Here is a 25,056-nt window from a genome sequence, read left to right as displayed (position 1 = left end):
TTTCCTAAGATAGATAAAAATAAAAATAAAATATCAAAACAAGCACAGTTCAATCCTGAAACACTTTTATCTAATATAAACAAACAGTACAATATAATACCAACTAAAATTTATTAATTAAAATTATAATTTTTTTTATCGTAAATTGATCTCTCATACACTTTGGTTTCCCTTCATTTTAATGACCATGTTATGAAGTGGATCCTCAACGCATCTTTCATTCCGTCCTCTTAAAATCCATCCATCTTATCTGGCTATCATACCTTCAAATCTTGTGGCATATAGTCATCTAAGAATAGAGTTCACATTATTCCCTGTTAATTAACTATGCAGATGCCGTATGTGCGCCTTTATGATAATGAAGGAATGGGCGGAAACAGCTATGATCATGGAAGATAATAAAGACATATAATCAAGGCAGATGTATGGTCATATTAAAACTTCAAGACCTTGACATAGATGTTCTACCAAACATATAGAAAATCCTTATGAGCGCTGAGCTGGTCCCACAGAAAGCTTACACGAGCAGTTACGTCTCTGAATTGTGTAGGATACATAAGCTGCAAATCACATGGTGAGCAAGAGCTGAACAGGTACTGTCAAATGGATAATCAATTGGAGGATTGATTATATCTAAAGATCTGTCAATCTTGATCTGTTTCGTACACAAAAATCTATTGATTTATAATAGCCAATTAGTCTGAACGTGTAGAGGACCACGGGACAGTTGTAAAGAGGATAGAGGGGACTCGTAGTCAAAAGTTTTTCTGTAAATTTCCATTGCTAAAATGCTTTTGGGTTCCAAACTGCAGTACATATGCGTTGCTTTGTTTATTATTTAACTCAAATACGATCACCTTTTGTATGTTTTCCCTCAACAGCCATTCAATCCTGCAATGTTGTGCCATAAATGTCATATTCAAACAGCTTTATGATGAATTATTAAAGCACAAATTATGCTGGAGAGCGTGAATACTCCATAGCCCTATTAGTAGACTTCATAGCTTTATAAGGCAGTTTAAGTCCCAGGTGAACCGCATCCTATGCTTTTGTTATTATTGTAGACTTTAGTGAAGAAGAGAGATGGCACAAACTATGAGTTGGGAGGCTGAGTTGAATGTTCCTGCAAACCAAATATGGAAGGCCTTTGAGAATTGTGCAGATATTTTTCCCAAGCTGATGCCCAATCACTTCAAAAGCATTGATGTACTTGAGGGAGATGGCATCAGCCCTGGAAGTGTTAGACTCATCAAATATGGAGAAGGTATATGAAACCGTTGAAGTCCTTTGTCATTTATAACTTTCCACTTTTCGTTTTTCAAATTTATATTTGTTATATTTTGATATCCTTTTGAGTAAATCATGTAAGCATTTTTGACAATGATGTTTTCGGTCATATTCATGATCTTTTATTGAGGTGATTTTTAAATATTAGTTTAACACAGGCTACATCACAGATCCAGTTCGTCTAAAATTTATCATATTTATATTTTTATGCTCTGTTTGTTATATTAAAACTTTTGAATGTGATTATGTCTACTCACTCTTTTTTTAACAATATCTATTAAATTGTATTCTACATATTATGAATTAAAAAATTATTAAAATTGCACTTCAGTTTTTGTTGGAATGTGAAGCCTAAATTGGACTCTTAGCGAGCAGTGCTTGAGTCATCATGGCTATCTTATTATAAATACAAAGCTTTGTTATTAAACTTTCTATAAATAGTAATTTTGACATGTGATTTACATGCAGTTGTGCGAGTCATACTTACTATATTTAGTAAGTTGTCTTCAAGTAAGACTCTGCAACTCGGTTGTTTTAGGCTGCTTGAAGTCATGTTTTGATGTACAGTATTGAAGATTGTTGTAACTATGTAATTCCTCAAAATCAATACTAAAGACAAAATTTGCCTGTGGTTTTTTACTGGTATATTTTTACTAGGTTTTTCCACGTAAATCTATGTGTTATGTGCTATTGTTCTTCTTTGCAAATTTTTTGTACTTGTTATTTTTAGTATCTCCACACAACTATATTCACAAGCCCTCTTGACTCAGCAAATTTATACATTTAAATATGATTTTTTTAAAGATCACAAAATTTAAACAAAAAGGAGATTTCTGTTTTCTAACATAGAATTGACAGTGACAACCTCTAAATCCTTTAACGTTTCAAGTAAAACATGTGATTACTAGTTGTGGGAAGCAAATCTTTCGTATGCTCTTGACATGCTTGTTTTGTTGGATATTTTGACAGGGATTCAGTTGGCAACTTACAAATTGGAAAAAATAGAATCCCTGGATGAGGCGAACATGACTACCACTCACACCGTGCTGAATGGACAGATAATGAATAAGTACAAGACATACAAGCTGACATTGAAGGTAAGCCCCGGAGCCACTTTAGCCACTTGCATTGTGAAGTGGATTATTGAGTATGAGCCGGCCCATGAAGGTGAGGTTGTACACCCAGAGAATGCCAAGGAAACTGCTGTACACACCTTCAAGGTCTTGGAAGAATATCTGCTCTCCAACCCACTTCCGGTGGCTTAGCATAGCTGTTACTATATATGTCCCTATTGCTGATTGATCCTACACCTAAATAATTGATTAGTGGTATTATGTGATGATAAAGGGTTAGATTTAAGAAGTATTTGTTTGAGCCTCTATAAAGCCTTGTTTATCCATGATCTCCATTGGCTTGATATTTTATATCAGCAATGGTGATCTGTTCTGTGTGAAAGAAAGGTCTTGTATGGCTTTGTGTTTTGAATCAGCTTTGATGGTGTACTCTGTGATTTGTTGAATGCTTTATTAAGGTATGAGTGTTCAGCTATTAGTTTCCTCGTGATCTATATAATTTTGCATTATTATTATTTATTATTTATATAGAACATATTAAATGTTGGTTTGGTATCATTTGATGTTTTGAAGAGATTTAGAGCTTACAATATATAATATCTATATATGAAAACAACGGAAATGATCAGACTGTGTCTAATAGTCACTACACCTAATTCTGATAGGAATAAATAATATAAGAGGGTTTCTCGTGAATTAGTTTTACTTACTTTTGAATGTCGAAGAATCATTTGATAAGAAGGAACTGCAATATATGTAAGCCCATTTTGGTGCCTTTGATCGCTGAATCGAAAATTACTCAAAAAAATTTGGGGACTAATTTTCTATATTTTATTGCATGCATTTCTGAAAGGATTAACTCTCTACAATATTTTTAGCAAGTTGATTATGCTTGGTTCTTCTTAAATAATCTAGGCCAATGTATGGGATTGTAGTGAACATTCATGGTGAAATGACTTATTTTAGGCAATTGAAGGTTAAATAAAACTTGAGTTAACTTAGGTATCATTAGAGATAGCTAGTGTATCTTTTGCAATGATCAGCCGCAATACAAACTCAGTGTGTATCTTTTGCAATGATCAGCCGCAATACAAACTCAGTGTTGTAATAACATGGTTTTGCTTCATCAACAACGTTTAAGCCACTTCAGTAGCATCACAGATTTCATTTTCATCAGCATTCGGTTTTATTTTAATAGTGCGAGTGATCAGAAATAAGTCAGAGTATTCAATTAAATGAAATATTTAATATTTAATCATTTTTTGTCTTTATATAAATGTAATAACCTTTCAACATTGGATTGTCTCTTCAATTTCCCATAAGGACATAAATGTGGTGGCAGTTCAGCTTCTTTGAAAGCTTATAAATAAGCTCAATTCGAATCCAATTGCAGAGAGTTGGAGAGATAGAGTTACAGAGTTATAGGCATACAACTCTTAGGACGAGTTTGCAAAGCTATGACATGCATCTCGTTTGTTGAGTTAGCCAATTTGTATCAGCTCTCATGAAGTCCACAGACATACATCTCCTTCACAACATTGCCTGACTTGTATGGGCTCAGGCATACAACTCCCTTTCACAGAGTTTGCCCAAATTGGATGGATTCCGGGCATACAACTCTCTTTCACAGAGTTTGCCCAAATTGGATAGATTCAAAGGCATACAACTCTCTTTCACAGAGTTGGCCAAAAATTGTATGGCTCTTACATATTTTCAATGAAATGAAATTTTTAATATGATTTATTATGTGTTTACAATACCACCAATTCTACTCTGGGTATTGTCCTCTGAATTGACAAAATAATTCAGATCAGTGGTATCAAAGCGATGTTCGATCGTTTCAAGTGCATCTACAAAAAGAGCTCAATTTTATGTTGATAAGTATTCCGGTGGTGTTTCAATATTCTGGGGGAGAGAAAATTATTGCCATAAGTTGGTTCAGTTTGTAGCCTTTGTGATTGGACTATATGCGTCATATATTTCTTGGATGGTTGACAGTATGACCCTAAGTAGATGTTGCCCATACCTCTAAGGTGATTTACCTTCTCTCTCTTTTCCACTTTGCTCTCTTATTCAATGACATTTGAGATTCTTTACAAATTTGAACCATGCAAATGGAAATCGTTAAGTCAGTTTTGATAGAGGCGTCAGACAATTAGCGTTCTCCTATGTTGTGCGACGGCTCCTCCGTGCGATTTGATTTCCTCTCACTCCTTGTGGAAGCAAGAGAGAACATGGGTGATGCTCATAATGTTCCCACCATGCCAAACTCTTCCTTGTCTTCGTCTTCAGCAGAAGGAAATGAGGAAGCTACTGCAACATCCACCAAGGAACCAATAGCTCCTACGCCTCAAGTTGACTAGCCTCATGCTGCTACAGTGGATCGGGAAGAAGCATAGGATAAGCTCTCCATGGAATCAATAAAAGTAAGCAAGCAGAGAAAAAAGGGGTGGAAGCAGAACTGTGAGCCCTATCAATAACTCCACTATCCACTCTTATATTTTATTTACTCTTTTATCACAAAACCATTATCATGGCTAGGACATAATCCCAGTTGCAATATAAATAGTCCAAGTCAACTATGCACTGTGCATTCTCGAAGATGAATTTGAGGACATAAATTTAGGTTCAATTGCACTAGAACACGAAGAGTTTCCTATGGCCTCGCAATCAGATGCAAGAATTTCCAGTCAAGAAGGTGGGAATTTGAGAGTGAAAAGTTTGAGTTCAACTTGAACAAGACCCACGAAGCACCAAACAACAATGCAATCAAAATTTTATTTGGAAGATGATCAAACAATGGGGCCCATTGCCTTTCAAGAGGGGACAAATGATCAGAAATAAGTCAAAGTATTCAATTAAATGAAATATTTAATATTTAATCAATTTTTGTCTTTATATAAATGTAATAACCTTTCAACATTGGATTCTCTTAAATTTCCCAAAAGGACATAAATGTAGTGGTTGTTCAGCTTCTTTGAAAGTTTATAAATAAGCTCAATTTGAATCCAATTGCAAAGAGTTGGAGAGTTATAGAGTTACAGAGTTATAGGCATACAACTCTTAGGACGAGTTTGCAAAGCTATGACATGCATCTCGTCTGTCGAGTTAGCCAATTTGTATCAGCTATCATGAAGTTCACAGGCATACATCTCCTTCACAAGATTTCCTAACTTGTATGGGATCGGGCATACAACTCTCTTTCACAGAGTTTGCCCAAATTGGGTGGATTTTGGGTATAGAACTCTCTTTCATAGAGTTTTCCCAAATTGGATGGATTTCGAGCATACAACTCCCTTTCACATAGTTTGTCCAAATTGGATAGATTCAAGGGCATACAACTTGCTTTCATAGAGTTTAACCAAATTAGATGGACTCTGGGCATACAACTCTCTTTCATAGAGTTTGCCAAAAATTGTATGACTCTTACATATTTTTAATGAAATAAATTTTTTTATATGATTTACTATGTGTTTACAATACCACCAATTCTGCTTGGGATATTGTCCTCTGAATTGACAAAATAATTCAGATCAATGAGTCTCTTAAATATAAAGTTCATAAATAATTTTTGCAGCTTCATTGTTTCATTTTATACAATAATGAATTTAGAATCAACTGGATCAACCGCAATAGCAAAGGGCAATCTTGATGATGTGGTTCTCTATAGAAGCTTAGCTTTATTCTTGTCCAAATTGAATTCTTTCTTACTTCCAGCTATAATATGGGCCGTGTTATACAGATTTTTATTGGTATTATTTTTTCTTTAGACATTTTATCAAAAATAATTTGTCCACTGTCGAAATTTCATCATGATTTCAACTAGTGCCCGAACAAAGCAAATGAAGAGTTTTGAACCTAAGCATTGGTGGAAAATGACCTAACAAGAATTCAGACTCGTTAATTTTAGTTACCAAAAGCATGTGCAATCATCATTTAGCGTTTTGGGTAATTGAATCAATCTACGATTCTAAGAGACATGAAGAGGCTAGGTCATTCTTGATATGAAATGTGCCCTAGTTTGTGTATATTAAGGAATGTTGGATAACAAAAAGTTAATGATAGTGGTAGTTCTTGGAAAAGTGATTGACCACTCAGACAGAAAAATTTATGCGAAAAAAATAAAAGAAAACCAATAGAAAGAAACAAATATTAGAAGTTATTCAATTTTAGAACAAATCTATGTCATTTTTTAATTTATAATAGGTAAGGTTTTCACTCTTACAATATTTGTAATTTATTGAACATTTATTTGTATTTTAATGTAGATTAGTTCAATTATGTTTCTTCTAGTATATATGGTTATTGTTCTACTAGTTTTAGATTCATATTATATTGTTTTTAATTGACCATTATTAACAAGCATGGATGCAAATCAAAGATCTAGATATCAGTTTCTTGAAAGTTGTATTTATATTCAAGAATGAAAAGAAAGAGGAAGATCATATATCAATTAGATCAACTTAAGATAGATTACATTCTATATTACTATATGTACATCTTGAATATAATATTGAATATATAACTATCATCTTTCTATAATATTGTTATTATATTGTAATATATTTTATTATTTGGCACATGTTTCTTCTTTCTATTAATTGTCCTTTTTTTTCTCCTTTCCACTTTTCTCTTATATACTTAAATCTTACAAAAAAATACAAAAGAATGTGTCATTTGTACATATAATACTCTTTTTTAGTATTGATAGTTGGCTATATGTGTCATGTTTCCTTTGTAGTAAGTGAAATCTATGGTAAGGTTGACTTTATCTTAATAACATCATCCCCACTACTTCTAGCTAACATTGACTTTGGATGTGTAAATTGTGCTACGGGTTGGTTACCCTATAGGTGTTTAATTAGAGAGGGTTCTTCTTCCATTGTACCTATTTCTACAGTGAACTCTATCTTCCTCAAGTGGGCGTTGTGTTCCTTTAGGGTCTCTAGATCGGCTCCCTTCTCCCTCTATTCTCATGTGTGTCATTTTGAGGTAATTATCTTTGAGTCTCCTTTGTGGAAATTGGGCAAGGATCTTCTATGTGTTGGGGTTATATTCACCCCTTTAGGGATCGTAGTTCTTAGTGATACTGCTAACAATAGACCTATTGAGGTGATCTTTGATGTTTTGTTTGTAGGGATTTCTACTAGTAAAAGGTTTAGGGATACATATGAAAACCCTTTAGGAATTTTTGTACTAGTCCATTCTTTTAACACATAGTTTAGACTTTTTCAAGAATGGCTAGGTGAAAGTTTGTGGGTATCCTCTCAAAAGTCGTTGTTAATTTTCTATATCCTTGGCTTCTTCATTTCCAACACAAGGGTTTTTGTTTTGATGGTGGTTCGGGTTTCCTTCCTAAACCCCTATGTTATGATTATGTACTTTTCTACAACCGAGATTGTTGTTCCCACTAGCTTGTTGCTCCAATAAAAAGTTCACTCTAAAAGGGTCTACTTTTTTGTTTTTCTGGCCATAGCCTCTTTACAAAAAAGTGTCTGTCCTTTTTTGGTTTTTGTGGTCTTCGTGGTCTTGTTGCCTTTTTGTTCCCACTTTTTGTGTCCCTAGGTGGTTTTTTTGTAATGCTTTATGCCTCTCCTAGTTTTACCTAATCGAAACATCATCCTCACTTAAATGAAACAATTTCTTTGCAAGACATCTTGTCTCTATCCAACTATAAACTTGACAAAGTTGAGGTTACACTATTTTCAAAATTTTATTCATCATTTTTTAGGTTTGTTAAGAAAAAATATTTTTGTAATTAACTTTAAGATGAGTAAAATGGTAGCTACCCATTGTTGTAAAGCCTATTATAGTAGTAGTATCTACCCCTTAAATTTTATGAGAATCAAACTTATGGATGGAATATATAAATAGGTGTGACTATTTTCAAAGCTTCAGTTGGTAAACCAATCATATGTGTTGATATAAGGCCTAGCACTTTATTTACTCTTTTCCACTTCTCAATACCAATATTTATTTAATTCAAATGGAAGAATCAATCACATTAGTTATGATTTATTCTAACATTAGGATGCTTATCATTTGATCTACATAAATACCAATTTTCTTAGGCAGTATCTCGTAAACTAGATTTCCTAAGTTCCTAAGCACCTCTCTAACAATAAATTCTTCAAAAACCATGATCTATCACAATGCAAACCCCATATACATGTTAATTTATATAGTAGCAATAAACATCCTTCTAGATCATGAAAATTTAGTTTTAGGGTAGGTACCCAAATACTCCTACTATTATATAAAATAAACATGAGAAAGAAGGAAGTGCCACTTCAAATACACAATACTATTAGGTTTTCTTATTTCAATCAAGGAATTATGAGTTCCATTGACAATGAAAATTGCATGGCTAAAAATCGTATTCATACCTTTGTAATGTACATTTATTTCTAATATCATCCAATTTATTATCATTTTTCTTCACATCTATAGCTAGAGGTATACATAGGGAAAAGTATGTGTTGATGAACTAATTTTTTAAAATATCATAATTGAAAGGCTCAAGTTCATCTTTAACATATCTCACAAGTAGTGTATTTGGCCACTTCTTTTTGTGATTTTTGTGGTGGGGTGACCAGTTTATCCTATAACTCTTTATATCTAGCATATTATCTATTTTATGAACCAAACTCAATTAGAATATGAGATTTTTTCAATTGGAAAACTTGACATATCTATTTTATATTGATGTTGGCAAAAACACACCTTTATCATTATAAAGAGCCCTCTTTTTAGGTTTATAATAGGTTGCAACTATTCTAATGAAGTATATATTGATGAGCATGTCGACAACAACTAACTTTCCTAGATCTCATATTTATATACTTGATAAGGTTTTATGGGTAAATTTCTTGTTGAAGCCATACCTAAGCCAATCCCAACCTTACACTAGAATAATGACACCCCTACAAGAATCTACCTAATCAATTAACCTATCTAAGATATTTATTGCTCCTTATATATTTTTCAATCCTTTTGATGAACTTGGTAGTTTACTGAAAGTATATCTTTAACAAACCTTCTTTTACATTTTGAGATGATCCAAGTAATTTTTTAAGGTTTGAGTTTTTCCTTAAAGAACTAGGGTATTGGAGATGATTAAGGTTTCTTCACTTTATTTTAAAAACTAATAAATTCTAGGGTTTTATTATATTCTCCACTTGAAATATGCAACCAAAACCAAATTGAAAGAATTTATTTAAGAAGAAAATTGCATAATTTAAGTCAAAATATTTGAACTTACTAGTTATCTACTATAGGAACCCCGAATCACCTATGTGATCACTCAACCACTTTGAATTATTCAACATAGTTTCATAAGACTCTTGACAATTCTCTAAAGAACTTAGATAATTACAATTGGTTTTAAAATATAGATGAAATGAATAGATATTGGGGAAAATCATCACCATTATATATCATACATGTGAATAAGGTGTTTGCATGTAGTTGTCTTCAAATTTAAAAAGTCAATTGATTTTCATCCATCATTTGCATATCTGTAGTTACAACTTCATTAAATTAATTTAAAAATCAAATAATGGTAAGACATGAATCCAACATCACCTAGCTTAGAATAAGACTGATAATTAATGTGAAGTATAATGGCTTGAAATTGCCTCATTAGAAATAACATGTGACACAAAGATGGATCATGTTATAACAACATGTGGATCAACTTCCATGTAGCAATTAGTTATGATTTCACAACATAAAAGAACTTGCCCATTTGAATCGTGAAATAAACTCCTTATTCATGATCTAATAGAAACTTGATACATTAATGTCACTAAGGTGAAGAGTTGGCCATAGAATGATCTATAGGATAAATATGTCAAAAATAATGTGCATTTTCATGACTTAGATCATGTTTCCACAATAATAAAATATGATATAAAGATATATCATGATAAAAGTATAGGTTGGCATAGACAAGACAGTCAAAATCTAGAGGCTTCACAAATTTTTTGAGAATTTCAAACATGAGCCCATGATAAAATAGAAAGTGTACTATACAACCAATATTTTACTCATGGATAGTAGCATGGAGGATGGTAGGTTCGACTTAATAATCATTAAAAAGATAACTCTAAGTGATTTTTGATGCATATGTATTACTTGAGAAAGAAAATCACTAGGAAGAAATAGTAGCTACAACATAAATATAAAGGCATACAAATTATAACTTAACTAACTATCTATGTGTATCAATAAGTAAACAATAAAATAGAAGGAAAGGGAAATGATTCCACATTAAAGGTATAGGGTTTTAGACTATGCCAATAAAAATGCTTCTATGTATGTAAAAGAAAACCCTTAATACTAAGTAGGCTCGACTATGTTGTTATCTCATGCTACTATTAATCATTTAATTAGTCTTTCCTTATTTTTCACATGTTATTTATATAAATTTCTATATTATAAAGCATAAAATTATCTTAGTAAGTCACCTAGTAGTTTAACTTTCTCTTCAAGCATAGTTTTTTCCATTCACCTTATAAATAGATTATAAACATGACTTAAAATCATAAGAGGATGTGACTTTGTAATTTGGAGGTTATTTTTTAGATAAAATCCTATTCTACTAATATTTTGTGTGATGGTATAAATGTGTATGAAAACAAAAATCTAACTATCAAAAGTTAGCACTAACCTCTACTCATATGACACAAAAAGGGTAGTGCTTATGAATGTAGTTTGGATTAGTGCAATGATTAAGTTTGAGTTATTGTTGATAGTTAATAATTGGGGATATATAATTAGTATAATTAAAAAAATAAGGAATGATAAAAAGTTTTGTGTTTAGGCTCTTAGCATATCTTATATTTGTAACATCCTAAATTGTACTCCCTTACAAATTTGACTGCATTTGGGTCCTCATCTTAGCATTTTTACCGCTAGGCCTGATGAGGACCTGATGTTTCTCATACCGTGTAAATTTGATTTCATGTTGAATTTATGCACCACTTAAACCATTTGTCTTGGCCCTAAAATGAGGTAAGACAAGGGTAGCATGCCTTGGTCCTCCCAAATAGGGCCTTTCTTTAGGCCTCTTGGTCATTTCAAAAAATGATGGAAACCTAGCCTCGTGTCAGTTCATGTTGGAAAAATAATGTGTTTTTTGAGTGGCAAGTATAAAAGGAGACTTTTCACTCTCATTTAGACATCCACATACACAAGAAATTCAATTTGACATCAAGCAATCAAGCATTCAAGTCAAGTGAGCAAGCAATTAGTCTTCCTTCAAGCATAGGAGCAACAATAAGTTTAAGATTCAAGCATTGGAGTTGACATTCATGTTCTATGTTATTGAAGACCTCATAAAACCCTAATTCTGTGTGGAGACAAATAAAACTTCACAAGGAGGTATATCTTTTGTGTTTTAAGTCATTATTCAACATTTCACTCAAAAGGAGATCATTTTCATTACTAAAATTCAATTATCTTTCATTTTAATTTCATTGTTAATTCCAAAACCAGGATTTGACTTAGGTAAAGCACTATTCCCAACCTATTTCCCCTTCTTTCTGTGTGTAAGAAATAAGTACAAAGTTGTGATCTTTAGAATAAGCATTGTTGATAATGACGAATCTATTTCCCATTAGATTGTGAAAATTTTGAAGGACTAGGGCATGGGTGAAATGGTCTCAAAATTTTAGGAGCTCTTTCTAGGAATAGGTCCAAAACTACTAATATTGCTCAGACTAGGTACGTGGCTCAATCTAACACCTCTAGCTTACTATTTCCATATTTTTATTTTCATTTTTGGCACCTTTACTATAGTTTCAACAATTCAACTTATGAAAGAGGTTTATCCATCAAAAACCCCCAATTCAATTAGAATTCTCAGTCCTAATCCTTGCTGATTTGTGACTAGATCTATTGGATTGGAACCCCCTATTCTGAATGCAATGTTCTCTAAGTAAAAAATTGTGGTTTTCATACATTTAATGGTGAAAACTATATTTTTTTACCAATAAAATATTAATTTAAGCAAGGAAAGCACCCCAACCCCTAGATAGACAAATTAAAAATTGTCAAAACCATAGCCTTGGAGGACAAGCCAGTAAAAACTATAATATAATTAACAATTACTAGTACATATAGATAATCAATTAAGATTGTAGCATCATAAATTGTAACTCCACACAATTTACATTACCTATTGTGCCCTTAGCTTAGTGTGCCTTTCTTAGCTCTGTCCTATGTACATTTCTAGCCTTTTCAACTAGAATTTGATGTCATCTATTGGAACAAATAAATAAACTAGTGCCTTGGGTTATTTACTCCATTCTTCCACTGATTTTCCCTATTTTTGTTGAATCATGGTGCCTAAGACATCTTGGTCTGAAGACTGTGGTGCCTAGAGTGTCTTCGTCTCCTTAAGAAACACCTATTTTAAATGGGTTGGCACACTTTCCTCCCCTGATGATTTCAGTTCTTAGTGTCTCATTTTGACTGTTGGTGGTTAGCCTAATTAATAAAATACCTTGTGAATCTTATATAAGAGTATTCTTCCTACTTATTTTCATCTAAGCATTGCTAGTACAATTTTGATCATCATAAGCATTCTCAAGCCTTAGAGGAATGATTTCATCCCAACATATCCATCAAGTATTTCAATATCATTGATTAGTAAATATACATCAATCTTCATGCAAGCATGTGTGTTTTATTAGGTTAATTAATATTTAGTCAAGTCATGTTACTACATCAACACTTGTGATTATGTCTAAAGAATATTACATCATCATCCATAATCAATCACAGTGAATCTAAGGTATATCATTCAACATTTAACTCAACATTTTCATTACAATTTTAACTCAATTAGGGTTAATTCAAAACTTGAGATTTGACATAAGGTAAAGCGCTATCTGCAACACTATTTTCCTTATTTTGTGTGTAGATAACATATTTAGGAGTCATGAAAGAAGATTCTAGGAGAGGAGATGGTGATGATCAAATATAACTTTTGCAAAGGTGAAAAAAAAAGGACTAGAACAAAAAAACCTCCATTGTGTCAAGAATTTATGATGACCTCTTCAGAACAGATTTTATGCGATGTCCTAATTTTAGAAGATTCTTGTCAATCTGCATCTAACATTAGAGATTGGGATCCATTTTACTGCACAATCCCGCATTTATAGGCCAAACTTATGTCATAGGTTCTTGTCTAATTCTCGTATTCAAACTTTTCTTTGTGCCTCTCTATCCCATCTGTATCTTGTTTTTTGTATTTTATTTCAATTCCTCATCATTCACCATATCTATAACATTCAAATACATTCAAAGAATGCAATCATTTTGTACATGTTGAATATTATCATATATTAAATTAGTAATCCCTTTATATATTGGTGGAATTCATTGGTTTTTTATTCAATGATCTATGTAATTGACTTGACAAATCCATCTTATCCTAGTACCTTGACTTGTATGTGCTAGTATATCCTATCTCTTCAATGTTGAGGTTTATTTTACTTCATTCATCATAATTGCATATCGAAAACATATACTATGCTACAAAAAAATTCATAATTTTTATCACATAAAAAATATCAATCAATATTTATACCTCTATCATGAGCTCTTCATCATTCACCTTTATTTATTTTATTTTTCTCTCTTATCTATATTTTCAAGTTAAAAGTGCACAAAAATCCTATAAAAATCCCCATCATATGAGGGAGTTGCCCCTCTCAAACATAGAGGAAGTTTCTAGTTTCACAACAATCTCTCCAATTGTTGGAACAATTTTCACTACTCTTTACACGAAAAGAGTTAGTTTGGAGATAGAATTGTAGTGACAAATCTGATTAGTGTAATTTCTCCTTCCTAATTTACGCTAAAATTGTAATTGCAGAAAATTGAAGTTATACTTACATTTTAATGAATAAATATTCCTCAATAGCAGTCGGCCATAACATGAAAGACACATACAATTTGTGTGTGTGTGTGTGTATGTATGTATGTATGTATGTGCATATGTATGTATATCTGTATATGTATATGTATGTATGTATGTATATCTGTATATGTATATGTATGTGTATGTGTATGTGTATGTGTATGTGTATGTGTATGTGTATGTGTATGTGTATGTGTATGTGTATATGTATATGTACACATACACATACACATACACATATACATATACATATACATACATATACATACACACACACACACACACACACACACACACACATATAAATATATACATATACATACATATATATATATATATATATATGTATATATATATATATATATGTATATATATACATACATATATATACATATACATATATATATATATATATATGTATATATATACATACATATATATACATATACATATATATATATATACATATACATATCTATATATATATATGTATACATACATACATACATATATATATGTATATGTATATATATATATATATATATATATATATATATATATATATATATATATATATATATATATATATATATATATATATATATATATATGTCTATACATATATATGTATATACATATATATGTATATATATGTATATACACATATATACATATATATACATATATACTATGCGAGGTAAAAAAATGATAATGATAAATTATTGTAAAACCTTAAAGACCCAACTACAAACAATCTAAGTCCTACAATGAAACATTCACCATACACCAATGAAGATACCTAAGATCATGTAAATCAGCAAATCAAACAATATTACCATTCACATGGCAAGTAGGGTTTCAATCTCCATTGTCTCCTATCTCCATTGATCTTGTTTGATATATACTCACTCTTAGATTTTGAGTGTGCATAAGAGCTCAACAAAGAACGGATTGTGGTTACTTGATTGTGAGAAAGATTGATTACATAAAGATTGATAAATGGTTAGCTAGGATTAAAGGGTAGCTAGAGGAAAACATAAAATAATAAGAGGGTAGGTAGAAGAAAATTAAGAGATAAATGACATGCGTAATTGAATGAAAAAGGTAATGAATTAATTAAATAAATAAATATTTATTTAATCAATAGAGGAAGTGGGACCAATTAAATAAATAAAATATTTATTTAATTTAGGGAAAAAATAATCTAAATAAATAAAAATATTTATTTAAATGCGGAAAGTCTTAGAAGAGGATAAATGAATTTATTAAATAAATAAGAATTTTTTTAATTAATATAAGACTTAGGATAAGATAATTAAATAAATAAAATATTAATTTAATTAAACAGGATAATTTTAAGTGTCTACATTTTGCCCCTCTTTGAGACAATGCAACTTGTCACATTGGCTCAAAGAAGATAAGATAAACTGATACAAAGTTACCCCAAGATGGTAAGGATATTACCCCTCGAGAGATTGGATGATTATTTTTTGGAAAAGATTGCAGACTTTATCTTGGTAAGAAAGAAAGGCTAGAAAGGACTGACAGGATAAGGTGACAAAGTCACATAGGAAAAAGAATGACTCGAGATATGGCAGGAATAGACACAGGAGACTAGGGTTAGGTTATACATGTAGGTTAGAAGAAAAACATCCTCATTCAAATCCATAGAACTCGGGAGATTAGATAACTCATAACAAAGCCCTTAGCGAATTTAGTCAGCAGTACAAGAGACATGGTAGAGAGACTCCATCCATTTCATTGCGTGTAACGGTTCCAATGATTAGACAACATGGGTGAGATGGTGAGTACCCCTACCTTGCTTAATACATTTTTTGCATTTATGATGCATTTAATTATTTTTAAAATAGATTTTACAAAAACACGCAAGTGGTTTTTTGGTCAAAATGTGTTTATCTCTAGGTTTAAGTGTGTCTACGATATATAAGCATGTCTAGGTAGTATATACATAATTTTATGAATATAATCGTGTCTAGGTCTCATATGGGGTGCATATGTGATGATAAAGCATGTATGTTTCTACAAAGTACATCTAGGTCTAGCAGCATCGTGTTTGTGCTGATAAAACACGTCTGTGATGCCAAACCATGCATAGGTTAGGTGAAATAGCATTTGCATTGTAGAAACATGTCTGTGTGTAGAAAAGGTATGAATTGACAATTATGTGGTAGACATACTTTTTCAATTGGACAAACTATTGAGAGGATTCACTCAAATAGGTGCCCTAGGGAAGACAAACTGGAAACAAGGCTAGAATTGACAATTCTATGATAGATATACATTATCAATTGGATAAATTGTTGGTAGGATTAACTCAATAGGTTCCCTAAAACAAGTAGGTTTGCTAAGATGAATATAGGATAAGTGGTCGATTTGATAAAATCCGGTGAATTCTCTAGCAAGATAGGATATAGTGCAATGTGATAAACATATACACTAGGATGCAACACCATGTGATAAACATAAACACTAGGATAAAATAGGATAACATAAGGTAAGCAACATTGTGTGATGAACATGAGTACTACTAGGATTTACATGATTGGTTTGATTGGTTGAAAGAGGACTTACCACAACTAGAGTATACAGATAGATTACTGGTGACTCAGCGGCTATGGACACATCGAACTAGTGACGATCATGTCATGATTGATGCCATGGGTCTAATAGATATAATGAATATTCCATAGATATGGATAAACACGAGACTATTGACTACTCTTGGTGAGAGATGGCAATTGGAGACATGCACATTTCATTGCCAATTGGTGAGATACTAGTCACATTAGAGGATGTTTACAGGATACTATGGATACCTATCCATGGGGACCTATTAGTATACAATTGAGAAGGAGATAGAGATGCCCTTCGATGAATCTTCAGAGATCCAGATCTAGAGTTGAGATGAGAACACTCGAGCTAGGATGTCATGTGTTTCAGTGGATGAGCTCTGGTTGCAGTGGTAGGAGAGATGATCACCAAATACCTATGTCTAGATAGGGTGACATGGGGATTGGCCATTGGATGGGGGAGGATACTAGAGATCCTACTCATGGAGAGGAGGATATTTGTGTGGGGGCCCATTTTTTCATATGATGCCATAGTGACACAGTTTGATGAGATGGTACCGATGCCTTGGGACATGCTTGCAAATATGGTCTGTGTAGGGATGGATGATGAGTACAAAACTTATTTTGAGGCACATCCATTTTGATGACCAATAGAGGAGGAGGATGACAATGAGGATGGAGGTAGCTGGTGGAGGAGGTGGAGGAGAGGGGGAGAGAGGAGGATTGTCCAAGGGAGAGGAGGACAAAGAGACAAAGGGATGGGATATGGATGTAGAGGAGAGAGTGCATAGGGAGGTGGAGAGGAAGAAAAGATTCTGAGGCCACCTAAAGAGAGAGGTGGGCAGGTACTAGAGATTGTAGCTCAGGCATTGGGACAGGGATAGGGATAGGGTGCACTAAGACATGATTCTCCTACACAAGTCTGATGGGAGGAGGGGGAGGATTTAGAGGAGGATGAGATTCTCATGTTGCAAGAGCTCACACAAGGATAGGCTGATGAGATCAATGATCTCTAGAGAGATGTGACTCAATTGAGGTAACAACTAGCTAAGATGCAAAGAGAGAGAGATGAGGCCATCCAGTGATATACAATCACAAACAAGGCATTGAGGGTGGGATGGGCCACAACATCAGGTAACTCTAGAGCAGGGTTTTCTTTTTGTCTCCAAGAAGGAGAGGAGATAGCATATTAGAGGAACTTGTACTATGTAACAATTACTCCACACCTGAGGGTAGGAAGATATAGGAGAGCCTCCCACTCGGCTATGACAGGAAAAGACAGAAAGGCTCCAAGGAGCATCTAGTGGGGGAGTGGTGGGTTCACTCGCACCACCAACAACACAAACGATATACGAGATGATTCTAGGGCTAGGACTTTGAGAGCCTAGATTTCTTTGAGGCCTACCAGCTTCGAGAGAGGATCTTCATCATAGATCCTTGGATACCAATTTGTATCACTTTTGTATATGATGATGTAGACACCTTCTTTTGATTTGTAGATATATGATTTTTGACATCATTGTACCATGACACATTATGTTTGATATATATAAGATGACCTATTGCTCGCCTTGACTACTCGCATGTGTTCCTATGTGATGTGATGTTCTTTATGTTTTCTATGTGATTATGATTCATGAGATGTATCTATGATGTATGATGCTTATATGTTTATACAATGGATGTTTATATGATCATGTGATCATTTTATGATTGTATGCATATTATTATGGTCTATACAATCTATATAATGTGAGGCCCTATTTTTTGATGTTATATATCAGATGAAATTGAATGATATGCAAATGTTTAAATGAGATACTAATAAGTGGTGTGTGCAAGTTGTGACACTAGATATTATATATATGATATATATACAAACATATGTTGATGCAGGTGAACTACATGAAATATAAATATTTTTGGCATGTCATTATACTCAGTCATGTGATAACTAGCTACATGGATTCATATGGGGACAATGGAGGACACACAGAAAAAGGGGGATGAAAGGTAGAAGATATGGAAGTGTTAAGAGCTTCTTATGTTACTATCATCATTGAGTTTTATTATGGAAAATAGGTTATGACTATCCAGGTATCTAGATTCAGCCTAGAAAATCATTATACCCGTTTGCATGGAGATCAGATAGTCACAAATAAGGAATGACCCAATTCACACTATACTCACAATGTCCTCATGTCCTTGGAGGAGCCATAGTATTACTAAGAGACAATCCACAAACAACAAAAAGAGAAAAAATTAGGTGAATCGTAACCCATCCTCACCTTTCTAGTCAAAGACATCATGGAGATAGAATATCTAGTTAGAGACATCCTGGAAAAGCTAAAAGACATGTCACCTTAAAAGATAAAATCAAAAGAAAACCAAGACTTGACACCAACATAAACTGTAATCTTCAAGTTATTTATGTTTATTTCCACATATGTTAACATGCTTGGCCTGGTCACAATATTGTTATCCAGATAAAGGACATATTATGCTTAAAACCCATGTTGTTGCTAAATTCTACTGAAAGATTTGATTTGTTAAAATCCCACTATTGCTTGCGTTTCATCTGAAACTGACTGATTCCCTGAAATTGGTACTTTATTGTGAAGAAGAATGGAACGTTTGTGGATCAACGATGCAAGTGATCATTTATTGTGGATTGTGCATGAAAAGAGGGAGGAATAAAAAGAGAATGCTCCTTAGAACGTGTGATGCTCAGGCTTCCACTTCCATCACTAGATTGTTTTTTTGCCTAGTTACATATTAGACCTGATTTATTATGGAAAGGAAGGGGTGAAAGGGGATATGGAAAAGAGGTTTATTATGGATCGAGAACTAATCTGAGGTAGATCAATAACAAGCCATGATGGGAATGGAAAAACAAAATTATTATATTATGAAAGGCTATGATTCTGAGCAAAGTGAAAAGGTGGGATTGAATCTTGAAAGAGGGAGGAGCAAACTCTTTACACATGTCACTGATAACCTTTTTGCACTATGGTACTTGCCCTGAATGCCACCGAAGTGGTATTCACCATTGGACAAATTTATTTCTCTTTACTTTTTTTGATTTTTTAATTTTTTAATTTTTTTATATTTTTATTCATTTTTTTTGTATGTTTGATTGGGATACTTTGAAGCTATGTGTAAAACTTGCAAAGGTTTATGATGTTGATAGGATCCTCCAAAGATTATCCACTTGGTGTTGAGAGCTGATATGCACCTAATCCATATATTGTCATGATGACGTAAGAGCCAAGCCAATTTGGTTCAAACTTACCCTTCTTTTCTCTATCTTGCTCATTCTTAGGATTTTATCTGAGCACTAATTCACCCACCTCGAATGTGCAAGGCTTAACCTTGTGATTGTAGCTTCAAATCATTATTTTTTGATAAGCCTTGAGATGATTGAAATTAGTTTATCTACGCTCATCCAAGATTTCCACATCTTGTAAGCGGAGGACCCTGTAGTCTTCGTCATTGATGATGTTGAAGAAAGAGACCCATAAAGATGGTAAGTTGACCTCAATAGGAAAGATAGCTAGGAACCATAGATACCTAAGTAATGGGTGGCTCCGGTAGGTGTACGGACACTTATGGAATAGGCCCATAGTGCAGCCTGGTTTTGTTGGATATGGCAGTTATGGCTAAAAGACCATTGATTGTCTTTTTAAGGATTTTCAAGATATGTGTTTTAGATGCCTCGGCTTGGCCATTACCTTGAGGGTAATATGGAGTAGATAAATGGTGATGGATATGGAATCAATCATAGGGCTTATGAACATCCTGATTCTTGAAGGGACACCAGTTATCTGTAATGATGGAGAGAGGGACACCATAGCAAAAAAATGATATAGTTAAGGATAAATGTTCCAATCTTCTTTTTGGTGACTTGGGTGAGAGGAATGACTTAAACCCATTTTGTGAATTACTTCATTACTATGATAATTAATTTATGGCCATTGGAAGAAGGAGGGATGAACCTTGCCTATGAAATCAATTCCCCACTGACAAAAGGGCCATGGAGTGGCAATCGGCTGAAGTTCCTATGCTGGTACATGAATAAGGTCTCCATGTATCTTACAATACTTACATTTTCTATCAAACTAATGAGTCTTTAAACATCGTGGGCTAGTAGTAGCCAACCCTCATTAGTTACTTGGCTAAGGTTGGACCACTAGAATGAGCACCACATATACTTTCATGAACCTTGCATTACACAATCTAAGCTTTATCAGTTTCTAAACATCTAAGGAGAGTGCCATCTACACCCCGATGATAAAGGGTATCGGCTAAAATGGTGTTGGCCATTTGGAGGAATTGATTATATGTTGCATTGATGTTTTTTCATTAATTTCAACACTAGATGTTTTGGTTGTTTATCAGTATCCTTGTGGTCCTGGTAAGTTGTTTGGTTTTTGGATGGATTAGATCATGATGCTCCAGTATGCTCTAGTATGTTTTGGCTTATATAGTTGGCTTAGATCTTGTATTCATGATACTTAGATTCATGTTCAATCAATTTGTTTTGATTTGGTGATCGGATGTTATCCTACATGATGGTAAACTTGGAATGTTGATCTGATGAGGGTTTCACCGGTAGAGCTTTGTTGAAGATCTTTGATGTTATACATAAGCGGTGTTGGTGTGGCTTTTAGTAGAGATTCACGATGTTTATGGTGATCTCGTTCAAGACTTGGCTGATTGGGATCATTGCTTTAGTGTGTGTGGACCTATATTGGGTCTAATTTATCTAGGTTATGGACTGGCTTAATGTAACATGTTGATTGGACTTCTCGATGTGTTTCCAAGATGTCTTATGGTTTAGATCTTATATGTTTGGTCTCAGGCTGACATGTTTTGTAATTCTATAATTGGTTTATTGTCTGGTGGCTAATCTTATTGTTTGTGGTCAAGGGTTTGTATATATATGATGTAAGATCTCATTGTAGATCATATGTGAGGATATATGGATATGTAAGGAGTGAATAATGCAACAATCATTCATGTAGAGGATTTGTTCGATCATTGGTGATTGAGTTGGGTTTATGTAAGAGGATTTATTTCTCCAGTATTGACCTTAACTAGAACTATACTCAGGCATAGGAGATGCTATCATTGCACTACATTCATTCTTCCAGATTGTAGTCTGGATTTTTATGTAGTCAGTGAGGCTCCTTTTGTAATGAGCAGTGTGCTCTAGGTTGTTAGCCTTCTTGCAAGTGCACGCCCCTTAATTTGTAATCACATACTTATTGCACAAGAATTATCTAATGGTGGGTAGGCTTCCCACTATGGTTTTTCCCTTTACAGGGTTTTCCACGTACAAATATTGGTGTCATGTGGATGGTATTTAATCTCTAATTGTTGCTTGTGCTTAATTGGTATATCTACTATTTTGGTAATTGGTTTATGCATTTCGGTATTGATATTTTGGGCTTCGATATTAAAGTTTTAACTACTTAAGGTTCCATGATATCTGGTGACAACTGATTCACCCCCCCTCTCAATTGTCTTCCAGTTATTTGACTTTACATTATTTATATATACAAATGCAGATTGGGCAAGTAATGTTGATGGCCGTAAAAGTACTTCTGGTGGGGCTTTCTTTCTTTGAAAGAAACTTATTTCATGGATCAGCAAGAAACAATCATGTACTTCTTTATCTACTGTTGAAGCTGAGTATGTTGTTGTTGTTACTAATTGTACACAAGTTCTATGGATGAATAAAATGTTGAAGGACATAAAAGTGCATTGCAATGGACCAGTAGTTATTCACTGTGATAACTCTGCCGCTATTGACATATCAAAGAATCTAGTATTTCACTCTAAGACAAAGCACATATCTATCAAGTATAACTTTTTGAAGGAGAAGGTGGATAAAAAAGAAGTTAGATTGGTTTATGTGAACACTAAAAAGAAGATTGCAAATATTTTCACTAAACCTTTGCCTAAAGAATCATTTGAGTACATTAGAGACAGATTAGGGGTTTCTGGCCCTCCGACAGAGAACTAATTGATGCTATTTGGCATCAGTCTTATATGCATTATCAGAGATATTATTCATTTTGGATTGATGTGGTGATGCTACTGCTTAGGGGGAGTAGTTAGCCTTGTGTTTTAGTGGTTTTATATTTTTATTTGATTTTTATCCCAAATCTTTGGCATTCATGTCAAATGAGGAGAGATATTCATGTCACATACTTAGGAGATATATACATGAAGGGGGAGAAATTTGCAGAACTTAGTTGAGATATCATCTACAGGGAGAGTATGGATAAAAACTTCATTTCTATATTCTTGTGTGGGAGGTTTGTTTGGCATTTCTTAGCACTTGGATGCTTTTCACATCTAGTGTTGCCATCAATACCAAAGGGGGAGATTGTTGGCCATTTGGAGGAATTGATTTATGTTGCATTGATGTTTTGTCATTGATGTCAACACTAGCTATTTTGGCTATTTACTGGTATCCTTCTGGTCCTGATAAGCTGTTTGGTTTCTGGTTGGATTCAAGCATGATGATCTGGTATGCTCTGGTATGTTTTGGCTTATGGAATTGGCTTAGATCTTCTATTCATGCTACTAAGATTCATGTTTAGTCAGTTCATTTTGATTTGGTGATCGGATGCTATCTTGTATGCTGGTAAGCTTGGTTTGTTGATCCGATGAGGATTTCACTGACAGAGCTTTGTTTAAGATCTTTGATGTTATGCATAAGTGGTGTTGTTGCAGATTCAATATGCTCATGGTGATCATGTTTGACACTTGGCTGATTAAGATTGTTGCTTTAGTGTGTGGACCTATATTGGGTCCGGTTTATCTAGGTTATGGATTGACTTAATGTAACATATTAATTGGACTTCTCGATGTGTTTTTGGGATGTCTTATGGGTTGTATATTTTTTGTTTGGTCTCAGGTTGACATGTTTTGTAATTATGTAATTGGTTTATTGTCTGGTGGTCAACCTTATTGTTTGTGGTTGAGATTTTTTATATATATGATGTAAGATCTCATTGTAGATCATATGTGAGGATATATGGATATGTAAGGAGTGAATAATGTAATAATCACTCATGCAGAGGATTTGGTTGAGCATTGGTGATCAAGTTGGGTTTATGTAAGGGGATTTAGTCCTATGTTATTGAGATTAACTGGAACTGTACTCAAACATAGGAGATGTTATCATTGCAGTTCATTCACTCTTCCGGATTGTAGTCTAGATTTTTTGTAGTTAGTGAGACTCCTTTTTTATTGAGCAGTGTGCTCTAGGTTGTTGGCCTTCCTCCAAGTGCAAGCACCTCAGTTTGTAATCACATACTTACTGTAGAAGTATTATCTAACTATGGGTAGGCTTCCCACCATGATTTTTCCCTTTACTGGGTTTTCCATGTACAAATCTCGGTGTCATGTGGATGGTATTTATTCTCTAATTTTTGCTTGTATTTAATTGGTATATCTTCTATTTCAGTAATTGGTTTATGCATTTTGGTATTAAAGTTTTAATTTCTTAAGGTTCTAATAATCTGGTGATAACTAATTCACCCCCGCTCTTAGTTGTCTTCTGATTATTTGAACTGTCTAATAAATGGTGTATCGAGAAGATTGGCAAATGAAGGTACAACGTTGATTGTTAGAAAGGTTAGGTAGAAGATTTTTGTTGGGAAGGTATGTAAAAATGATACCATACCAAGGGGAATCAAGACCAATGACAAATATCATTTTTGTAGGAGTGATCTCATTAGAGGGAACCAAAAGATTATCCACCAAGAACTCATAGTGGGTCTCATTCTAAGGCGTGTCAATCAAAGAAGCAATGGTAGCCATGGCATATGCAGCTTGATTATTATCTCTTGAGATCTGTTCAAAGATAATCTATGTGAAGTATTGCTTGAAATCATCCACCATTTTCTTGTGTGGCATTAACTTTTCATCTTTAATCTAATAATCATAATTTGCCTGACGAATTACGAGTTGAGAGTCCCCAAAAACATGAAGTTCCTGGATCTTCCACTGAACTGCAATGCGTAAACCTATGATTAATGCTTCATATTATTCTATGTTATTTGTGCAAGGGAATGAAAATTGATATGACTTAGGGATGGAGTCATCTTGAGGTGTGATGAATAGGATACCAGCTCATGTGCCATGCTGCGTGTATGAACCA

At 33.6% G+C, this 25,056-nt stretch overlaps 1 protein-coding gene across 2 annotated transcripts in view; it reads left to right on the top strand.

Annotated features, from left to right (window-relative positions):
* Positions 1 to 867: 867 nt before the first annotated feature.
* LOC131042197 (MLP-like protein 423) overlaps positions 868 to 25,056 on the top strand; it is a 42,966-nt gene continuing 18,777 nt past the window's right edge. Inside the window, exons 1-2 of one of the 2 annotated variants that reach the window (XM_059221761.1) lie at positions 888 to 1,264; positions 2,257 to 2,838. In XM_059221761.1, the coding sequence (XP_059077744.1) occupies positions 1,084 to 1,264; positions 2,257 to 2,552 (477 nt within the window). In that variant the 5' untranslated portion in view covers positions 888 to 1,083 and the 3' untranslated portion in view covers positions 2,553 to 2,838. Of the gene's footprint in view, positions 1,265 to 2,256; positions 2,839 to 25,056 lie in introns of those variants that run through there. The other variant, XM_057975532.2, reaches the window with a different exon arrangement.

The sequence above is a fragment of the Cryptomeria japonica genome, chromosome 5, assembly GCF_030272615.1.
Source record: "Cryptomeria japonica chromosome 5, Sugi_1.0, whole genome shotgun sequence".
Lineage (NCBI taxonomy): Eukaryota > Viridiplantae > Streptophyta > Pinopsida > Cupressales > Cupressaceae > Cryptomeria > Cryptomeria japonica.
This window is presented reverse-complemented; position numbering and strand designations above follow the sequence as displayed.